This window comes from Lepus europaeus, chromosome 23, assembly GCF_033115175.1.
Source record: "Lepus europaeus isolate LE1 chromosome 23, mLepTim1.pri, whole genome shotgun sequence".
NCBI lineage: Eukaryota > Metazoa > Chordata > Mammalia > Lagomorpha > Leporidae > Lepus > Lepus europaeus.
The window spans coordinates 1,779,820-1,790,085 of NC_084849.1; the positions used below are offsets into that span (position 1 = coordinate 1,779,820).

At 66.4% G+C, this 10,266-nt stretch overlaps 1 protein-coding gene across 1 annotated transcript; it reads right to left on the reverse strand.

Annotated features, from left to right (window-relative positions):
• Positions 1 to 3,124: 3,124 nt before the first annotated feature.
• Positions 3,125 to 5,749, reverse strand: FZD10 (frizzled class receptor 10). Its single transcript, XM_062182287.1, has one exon. It carries the CDS (start codon positions 5,747 to 5,749, stop codon positions 3,998 to 4,000), a length of 1,752 nt encoding a protein of 583 aa, XP_062038271.1. The 3' UTR covers positions 3,125 to 3,997.
• Between the last annotated feature and the right edge of the window lie 4,517 nt (positions 5,750 to 10,266).

Sequence of the window (10,266 nt, forward strand, 5' to 3'; positions counted from 1 at the left end):
TGCGCACGGAATTCCATTTCTTCTCCCCGGCGCGTTAACACATGTGCAGCACCTCTGACCGCGGCGCACGTAGCGGTAGCGATCACTCCGTAAACACTGGTTACCAATCACGGGCAGCAGCCAGGGAGAGGGGACAGCATCACACCCATTGCACACACGGAGACACCGAGCAGGGAGGTTCCAGGCCCCTTCCCCAGGGCAGGGGGATTCGTGAGCGGATGTGTCGGACCGAAGCCAGCGCACGTCCCGCTCGCGGCAGAAAGTGTGTGGGAGGTGGAGTTAAGAGGGGTGTGCCCAAGGAAGCCCAAGGGTTGGCTGTGATGTGTGTCGAAGACCCCACCCTGCTTTACCGTGCCTTTCCTGGGTTTTGTCCCCTGAGAGTCTCGGGGGGCCCAGGGCGACCGCAGCCAGGGCTTCGGTGCCGTAGGGAACCGTCGTGGCCGGCAGAAGCCCCCTCCCGCACCCGGTCCAGGAGCCTCTGCCCTCCCCCTGCCTCTGGCTGGGGCACAGACTGGGGCTTTGCATGGGCCGGCGATGCCATCTGCTCCGATTCTCTCACGGCAGAAACCAGAAGCTGGGTCCCAGTGTGGACACTGCCCTCGCCGGGCTCCTGCCTCAGCTGGCCCCTCCGTCCACCCTCTGGCCCTCGTCCACGTGACACCCCTCAGCCTCCCCCCACCCCATCCCCTCCTGTCCTGTGGCTGTGCCCGCCCTCCCCACTTCCCTACCCCCCCCCCCCCCCGCATTAACCTGTGCAGCCCCGCCCCCCCATGCTGATAGAGCTCTTTGCTCTTTGCCCTGTGACCTCGGGCCCCTGTGGCCACGGCAGTGCTGCCAGGGAGATGAAATGATTTAATTTTCAGGACAGTGGGAGAGCCGGGAGTCCCAAGTAGGCATGTGGAGCTGGGTCTTATCCCAGGCTCCGGGTGTCTGCCCTGCTGGCTGCAGACTCCCCCCGGCAGCGAGGGGCCGGGAGCCACACAAGGCCGTCACCCCCGCGACACTGGGAGCCACACAAGGCCGTCACCCCCCGGCAGTGAGGGGCCGGGAGCCACACAAGGCTGTCACCCCCTGCAGTGAGGGGCCGGGAGCCACACAAGGCTGTCACCCCCACGACACTGACTCAGCTGTCATTCACTCCTTCCGCACTCAGGCCCTGAAACACTGGTCCTGGATCACTGTCGGGTCGCCTGGTTCTCACGCTGTCTCCAACTTTTATTAATAAAAAAATTTTTATTCATTTTCATTTTATTTGCAAGGCAGAGAGACCCAGAAGGAGAGAGAGACAGAGAGCGCTCTTCCATGCACTGGTTCACTCCCCAAATGCCCACATCAGCCAGGGTCTGGGCCAAGCCAAAGCCCCAAGCCTCCAACTCAGTCTGATGTCCCATAGGGGTGGCAGTGACCCAGGCGGCTGAGCTAGCACCTGCCACCTCCCAGAAACCTCGTGGGAAGCAGACTATGGGGACTTGAACCCGCACTCGACATGGGATGAGGTCATCGCGAGCAGCCCGCCTGGCTCTTGCTTTGTCTTGCTGTGTGCCCCGGGGAATGGTGGAACCTCTCTGTGCCAGCAGGGACATCGCGTGCCCAGGGGGCCCAACGGGCTGCTGGGGTGAGGGGGAGACCACCTCTGCCGAGCACGGGGCGCAGAGCCGTGACGGCTGCATCGTGACCACCCTGCTTCTGCTGTAGCCCTGCGCACCAAGCTCCCCGCTGGGGGCTGCCACGCGCCAGGACCAGGCGGCCCAGGCTAGGACCTCACGGGGCTCTCCAGCCCCCGTGCACGGCTCCCACGCTGTCTCCATGCCTGCGGCTTCACCTCGGAACTTCTGCCTTGTGCACGTCAGCTACCATGGAGACTTCAGAATCTGGGGACAGTGCCCCTCACACAAGGGGAGCACAGGTCAGGCAATAGAAGGGGAGAGGCTGTGTGACCCCGACACGGCCGTCCATGCCCCGCCCCGTCTCCACACGGTCTTCCCTGGACAGTCCCCTTTCCCGGCTTCTGCTGTGACTTTGGCTGCGCAGCCCTGGGTGCTGTGTCCCTGCAGCCGAGAAATGCCCCAACCACAGCAGTCGGCGCCGGGAAAAGTTTGCAGCCGCTCGAGAGCAGAGCGAGAGAGAGCGTGTGCCCGGCGGCACCTGGCCCAACTGCACGTCAGCCCCCGGCATCTGCTGACAGGATGCTCCCCACTGAGCTCCGAGCCGCCGAGCCCGCCCGCCCTGGGGACCGAGCACACCCACCCTGGGGACCGAGCTGCAAAGCCGGCACAGCTGGTTCAGACCCCACCGCCGCACCGTGCCGGCAGCCTCCGCACTGCCCTTCTAAAAGCTCCAACCACAACATCGTTTATCCTCCCCAAGAGTGGCAAGGAGGGAGCCTGACAGACACAGTTCCCAACTATCCCATGCCACCTGAGTGCTGGCTGGGAACAAGCAGTGAACTGATCTTTACTGGGGAGGGCATTTAAAACCATCATTTTGTCCTCCCCAGTGTACTGCAGGCGGTGCGGGGTTACATGCATTTCTTTGCCCTCCTAGCTCGGTTCGGCTTCTTGGCCTTCGTCCCAAAGCAGCCAGCCTCCTGCTCCCGCACGCTGCAGGTGCGCAGCCCTGGCCCACTCAGCCTTCACCCGAGACCCCCGAGCACCCCTCCAGACACAGCCCTGACCTCAGGCTTCTGCCCCGGTGCTTAAGAGCTCTAGTTCTGGCTGAGCTGGGTGCGCGCGGCCCCCGGGACGCCTGGTCTGTCTGCTGGGATCCCGCCAGAGTGGGACTGGACGATGCCCCTGGGTCCTTCTGGCCAGAACTGGAGCTTAGCTGTGCCTCCGCTCAGTGGCTGCGCGCCTGCTCCCGTCGTTTGCCAACCGCCCCAGGCTCGTCGTAAACACTGGGGAAGAGCCTCCTCCGGGCAGCCCCACCCTTGCCGGCGTTACTCCGTCCATACCTGTCACGCTCGGGACCCAGGGGCACACCTGTGTCCAGGTGCAAGGGGAGCGCCCCCTTGTTGGGGTGTCACTGCCTATGCCTTCCCCGACCTGCCCAGCCACCAGGTCACGACCCAGTGCCCTCTCACCAAGGGAGAGCCACGCACGCCCACGGACGAGGGCAAAGCTCACAACGCAAACCAAAGAGCATCTTTTATTTTTAATAAAATAGTGGGGCATGAAAAACGCCGTCTCGTACACACGTACACAGGCAGCAGCACTCCTCCAGAGAACACGGGGTGGGGGTGGGGGCGCCACGCTCGGCACCTCTCCCTCGGTTCACAGAAACCGCGGTGACAATACAAAGTCACAAGCTCTCTGGGTACTTCTGAACGGCCTCTCCCCTCCCCCGCCTTTCCACAAATCAGTCCACGGGGACAGCAGTGCTGGGTTTCCGTTAAAAAGCCACAAAATGTGACACTGAGGGCCCAGCCTGCTTGTTCTTTTGTTAGGAGGCCTCTTTTGTTGTCTTTATGTACAGCAAAATACTTGTTTCTCTTTTTACTTTCGTGGAGAGAGAAGGAAAAAAAAACGTATTGCACATGGTTTGAGTTGGCAAACGCTGGGTTCGGTGACGGCTTCTGTCTTGGAGGAAGGCGGCCGTGCCAGAGCCCGGCGCCGCGGGAGGGGCTGGCAGGGCCCCTGCTCCCCACACACGAGCTGCTGTCACCGGCAGCCTCCCGGGCAGCGGACGCTTCTCCCACAGCACAGCAGCCCTGGCTCGCACACAGCGCACTTCTGGGGCCATCAGTTCGGTCGCCCCCAGTTAGCGACGCCAGGGCCCCTCACAGAGGAGCCGCCCGCTCCCCAGAAAGCAGCCCAGCACCATCTGCCCGTCCCTTCACACGGTCAGTGGGTCACAGCATCCTGAACTCCAGGGTAAACACTCGAGTTATCTCTCAACTTTCACGTTAGAAAACAAAACGAAACAAAAAAACCAGAAACACACCGGGCAGGCAAGCAAGCAGAGCTCGGGCAGAGACCCCGGGCCCGCCCTCGGGGTGAGCTCACACGCAGGTGGGCGGCGGGGCGGGGATCTCGTACTTGCCCTGGTGGGTTTTGGGGGGAGGCTGGGCCTTGGTGTACATGCCCCCGCCGGCGCCGGCGATGACGCTGGCAGGCTTCCTGCGGCTGCTCCGCCGCAGCCGGCGGCTGCACACGCTCTGCCAGGACTGCAGGGTCTTGGAGGTCCAGACCCACATGCCGCTGGTGATGCCCACCACCAGCAGCATGGACACCTTCACCAGGAAGATCTCCACGGCCGGGATGGAGGCCGCCATGGCGCAGTCCAGGTCCTTGGTCTGGTTGTTCACCCTGCACTTGTGCTGTGTGGCCAGGGTCTTCCAGTAGTCCACGTTCAGGCGCTCGTAAAAGTAGCAGGCGATGACGCAGGTGGCGGGCACGGTGTAGAGCACCGAGAAGACGCCGATCCGCACCATGAGCTTCTCCAGCTTGTCCGTGTTCTCCCCGCCCGTCTTCATGACCCGGCGGATGTGGAAGAGGGCCACGAAGCCGGACAGCACGAAGGACGTGCCCAGCACCAGGTAGCAGGCCAGCGGCACCAGCACGAAGCCCGTGAGGGCGTTCACGTCCATGCTGCCCACGTAGCACACGCCGGTCAGCTCGTCGCCCGCCACCCGGCGCATCACCAGCACCACGATGGTCTTCACGGCCGGGATGGCCCAGGCGGCCAGGTGGAAGTAGCTGCTGTTGGCCTCGATGGCCTCGTGGCCCCACTTCTTGCCCGCGGCCAGGAACCAGGTGAGCGTGAGGACCACCCACCAGAGCGAGCTGGCCATGCCGAAGTAGTAGAGCACCAGGAAGACCAGGGTGCAGCCCGTGCTCTCCAGTCCCTCCTGGATCACGTAGCGCTGGCCGCTGTCCCGGTCGCACGCGATGCTCTCGGCGCCCGCGAAGAGGCGGATGATGTAGCCCACGGAGTAGACGCAGTAGCACATGGAGAGGAAGATGATGGGGCGCTCGGGGTACCTGAAGCGCGCCGGGTCGATGAGGAAGGTGAGCACGGTGAAGGCGCTGGACAGGAAGCACAACACGGACCACACGGCCAGCCAGACCACGGCGAAGCGCTTGTCGGCGCGGCTCCAGTACACGTCCACGTCGGGCGCGCACAGCGGCGCGCACGCCGCGCTCTTGCCCACGTGGTGGAACTTGCCCGGGTTGTCGCAGCCGGCGCGCCCGGGGCCGCCCTCCCGCGGCGGGGGCTCCTGCGCGCCCGGCGGCCGCTGCGGCCGGAAGAGCGGCGGGAAGAGGCCGGCGCCGCGGCGGGGCTCGTCCGAGCCGTTGTGCGGCGGCTCCATGCACAGGTAGTTGGGGTCGTTCTGGCTGGGCAGCTTGGCGCAGTCCAGCGAGTCCGGCCACCTGAAGTTGAACTGCTCCATGATGGGCGAGCACTTGAGGCGGGCCTGCTCGCACATGACGCGGCAGGCGGGGATGGGCGTCGAGACCTGCTCGGTGCACATGGGCGCGTACAGCGAGCACAGGAAGAAGCGCAGGTGCCCGTGGCAGCCGTACTCCACGAGCGGCGCGAACTCGTGCAGCTGGATGGCGGCCTCGCGCTGGTCCTCGTGGCCCATCAGGTTGGGCATGCGCGTCGAGTTGTAGCCGATGTCCCTGCACATGGGGATCTCGATGGGCTGGCACTGGCCGTCGCCCGGGCGCTCGCGGTCCAGGGAGCCGATGGCGGCGCACGCGCCTACCACCTGCAGCAGCAGCCACAGGCGCGGGCCCGGGCGCCGCATGCTGGCGTCGGAGGGGGCCGCGCGCGCGCCCGCGCGCACACACGTCCGCGCGCCCCCCGCCCCCGCTTCAGGGCCGCCGCGCCCGCGCGCGGGCTGCGGGCGCCGGGCCCCCGCCCATGCCCGCGCGGCGACCCCGGCCCGCCCGGCTCGCCTCCGCCGCCGAGCGCCCGGCCGGCCGGTCCCGGGCGGCGAGAGGGGCCCCCGGAGCTCCCGGCGCGGGCTCCCACCGTCGGCCGCGGCGCGCGGGGCGCGGGGCGCGGGGCGCGCGGCGGCTCCTCCCTCCCCGCGCCGGCCTCCGCCCGCCCGCGCGGCCCGGCCCGGCCGGCAGCTGCTCCGCGGTTTGCGTCCCGGGAGGAGAAGACTCGCGGAAAAAAAAAGGAGGCGAGGGGGGAAAAGCCGAGCGGCGACAGGCCCCGCCCCCGCCCCGCCGCGCGCCCCGCCCCGCCCCGCCGCCGCTTTGCATGAGAAAAGCCCCGCGGCCCGCGCCGCCCCGGCCCGCTCCGGGCCCCGCGGGGGCCGAGCCCCCCGCCGCCAGCCCGCCCTCCCGTCGGGCGCCCCGGCCCGGCCCGGCCTCCCGCCCGCAGGCAGCCCGGGGCCCGGCGGGGGGCCGCGCGCCTCTCCCCGGCCCCTCCGGTGGGCCGGAGAGGGGTGCGATCCGCCTTTTACGGCGGGGCCATAAAGCGGGCCCTGCGCTCCTAAAAGCGCCGCGTCTGCCCCGGGGGGGCGGGGCTGGGCCGGGGGCTCCGGCTCCGGGCCGGGGTTGCCTTTGAAATTTCAAAGCGGCGAGCGAGGGGGAGGGGCGGAAGCCGATTTGGGGGCCGCGGCTCCGGGGCGGCGCGCGGGGGAGGGCAGCCGCGGCCCGGGACCTCTGGCGCCGCCCCCGCCCCGGGGGGAGGGGGCTCGCGGCCCCGCCGGGCTCCCGGGGCGGCGCGGCCTGCGCGCTGAGGGCGGTCGCTGGCTCCCTCGCTCTCGTCGGGCGCCGGAGTGACCCGCGGGGGCGCGGCCGGGCGGCAGCCCCGCCGGGCAGGGCGGAGCTGGGGGCGCGCTCGCTGCGGCCTCCGGCCGCTGGGACGGCACCCCGGGACCCCGCTTCCCTGCGCCCCCGCGAAGGAGTGGGGCCCTGGCGCGCGCCTCCCTTCGCGGCGGGAGCGGGGCGTGCGGCCCCGCGTGGGCGCAGGACTTGCAGCGCGGGGTCCCCGGGCGCCCCGCAGCTGAGCGGACCCAGGGGCGCGTCGGGCCGAGTTCTTTCCCCAGGAAACCGCACTTAGAGCCGTTTTTTAGAACGATCTTCCCCGCTTTCGGTGTAGTGAGTTATTTCCCAAACTTTGTAAAGTGGAACACGGAGCAGCTTGGCTCCGCTCTTCTAGAACCCCCACCCGCACCCCCGCGTCCCCGCCCCATGCTCTCGGCCGCTCCGAGGCGGCGCCCCTGCCCGAGCCTCGGGGTGCCGCGGGCCCGTCCGGCAGCACCGCCTCGCTGGACTTCTTTTTTTTTTTTTTTTTTTTTTTTAATAACCACGTCTGCGGGAGCGCTGGGCGCGGCCCGGCCGGGGGAGGCCGCGGCCGGCTCTGGAACTAATAAGTGCGAGGGCCTTTGATGGCTGCAGCTGCGGAGACCCCGCTTTATCTCCCGCGCGCTCCCCCGCGCGCGCTCGGGCCGGCGGCTCCGCGGAGCGCCAGGTCCCCCGCTGCTCGCCCGCCCGGGCCGCGCAGCGCAGAATGGGGAGGAATTTTATGGCTGTCTTTCCCCCTCAGCCCTTTTTTCTTTTGTCTTCTTTGAAGAATGACTTTAGACGTTTTATTTACATATTTAACCACGGATGAAAGAGGGGCAAGAAAGCACCGGGGACCGTCGTGGGAATCGCGATGGGCCCAACTGGATGGAAACCCTACCGGGCCTCTGGGGTCCGAGCGCAGGTTTTTAATGCAACTTTGTAATTAAACCCGATCTCAGAGAAAGTGGCGGCGGGAGCGCTTTCCAGCCCGGCCACCTCAAAAAAAAAATAAAATAAAAAAAGATAATTCCCCTTAAAGATTCTCGGCACTCAGGCTCCCGCAAATGAGGCTTTGGGGAGGGCAGGGCCGGAGCTGGGTGCTGTCCAGACTGCTCTCCGCAGAGGCTTCGCCGGGCTTGGTTGAAGCCCGGAGTCGCAGCTCCTGGTGTTGGGTCCGTGGGAGTCGCCCATCACCGGGCCGGCCTCTCCCACACGGGATCACGGGAAACCCAGATGACGCCTTTCAGACGAAAAGCCCCAAGGCTCGCAGCAGCAGACGCTAAGCCGCACGCCCGGCACCCTGCGCTAACTGGAAGCCGGAGCCGGTGGAACCGGAGCCGAGAGGCCAGTGCCGGTGTGGGGACCCAGGCTCGGCTTCGGAGCCATGGGGGTTGACCTTCGGGTCAGAACAAAGTGCTGTGTGGGCTGACAGCTGCTCCCCGACCTCGGCAGGCGCCCCCAGCAGAAACTTGGGAGCAGACACAGCACACACCGGGCGCGGTGTCTTCTAGGCGGCCGGGCCCCACACCTCCCTCCTCGGGAAGCTCCAGAGCCGCCCCGAGCCCGCAGAGGGCACAGGGGCGTTTCGGGGCGCCCAGACGCCACTCGTGGGGCGCTGGGGCGTGGGCAGGGCGAGAGGCGGGCAGAGGCGTGCCCGTGGTGCGGGCGTTGCTCCCGCCAGCCGGTGGCGGTGGCTATTATAGGGCCGCTCGCCCTGGACCCGGTTTGAAATATTAGCAGGGTTTCCGTGGGGGGCCTTGGTGTGAATTGCAAATCAGACCACGGCTTTAATCCTCTTTCAGGGCCAGGCTTTGCATCACTGGCGTCCGACCGGCTCCCCACTGCTTCTGGCGCAGAAGGGACCATTCAAGGGGGCAGCTTCCCTCCTCTATTCCCACACTCCAAAAAACAGCCCGGCACACAGACACCCTCCAACCAAATTAGATTAAACTGCTTCCCTGCTACCACCGTTAGCCTTTTCACTGCCCGGCTGGGCTGCCAGCGCGGCGCCTGCTCCCTTAAAGACACAGTGCTGCTTTTGCGCCCACCCCCAAGGGCAACAGCAGACTTGACCGGGTGGGCTGGGCTGCCCCCCACCCAGTTATGGACAGGCCCAGCGCACTCTGCTGTGAAATGCAAGCAAACCAGCCCTAACCTGCAGCCGCCCCCCCGCCCCGGGAAAAGGGTTCTGATGGGCCCACGTTCCCAAGAATGAAATGGGAGAAAAGTCACAGAGGAACAAAAAAGAGCATGTGTGTGCCTGCACATGAGTGTGTCTGCACATGTGTGTGTGCGATTTCGATTTGCGTGTCTGCTCCAAGCAGCCCTCATGGACACACAGGTGCCTGATCAGTTGTGTTGCTCTGTGTTCCCTGGCCCCTGCTGCCGCCCCTTCTTGCTGGGTGTGTGTGTGTGGGGGGGGGCTGTCACAGCTCAGCTTCCCTCCTGTCCCCCTTGTCACACCAGAGCCCTCTGCCCCTGCCAGGCCTCTGCCCACCCCTACACACACACAGGTGACAAGGAGGTGAGGCTTGTCACCCGGCCTTACAAAGATCCAAGGACCAGCCGAGTTCTTGCTTCCCTGTTGGCGTGGGGATCCCCTCAGCCAGGGGCTGACTGGGGGCACCTGGATGCTGACGTCAGGGTCTGGATTGGAAAATTCCCGCGGTCTAGCTGCGTCTGGTCTCTGCGCCTTTGTTTTCTTGTCTGAGAAATGGAACCAGCAGCATTTGCTCCTCACAGGGTGCACGGGAGCATTTATGACCGTGCGAGCAGGGGTGTGGGGAGCTGGCCACGCTGGGATCACAGTAACCCTAACTGGCCACTCTGTAAGTGACCCACAGAAAGGCCCACTGGAGTCCAAGCCCACTGATGGCGTTGGACAGGTGTCAAGCAGTGGGGGGCCTTGGGGGTCCAGGTCACCAGCCTGCGGACAGCGGAGCCCAGAGCCTCTGGCAGCCCTGCTGCCCCTCGGGAACAGGGAGCCTGGCCTTTGGGATGAGCTCCCGCGCCTGCGTGTGCCTGTGGGCAGAGCAGGGAGAGGTCGGGGTGTGTGGCCCTTCCCGGCCCTGCTGGGCGCGCCCTGGGAACTGGATCTTCAGCTTTTTCCCGTCTGCAGGGATTCCTGGGGCGGCCTTGCAAGGCTCGGCCTCCTGCCGCATCGCCCGAGTGTTCATCTCGGGGCTGAGACGCACGCTGATGTCTCATTTCGGAGCTGATGCGCACTCCTCCGTGCAGCGTCCCTGGAGCTCTGTCCGTGCACGGCTGCCCTCTGCCTGTCCTCGGCCGCTCACCTGCCCGCGCTGTCCGAGGACCTGGCCCGAGTTCTCCGGTGTGCTCTGTCGGCACTCCAGGGGCGGCGGGCTCAGTTCCGACACCTGTGCTCTGATGGAACTGGGGTCCCGTGGGGAGCAGGTGACCGGAGGCACCGTTGCTGTGCACACCCAGCGTGGGGGCACAGACAGGGTGACTGGGCGAGCCTTGTGAGCAGGGGTTGAGAGTGAGGCGGGGGTCCCTGGGGAGT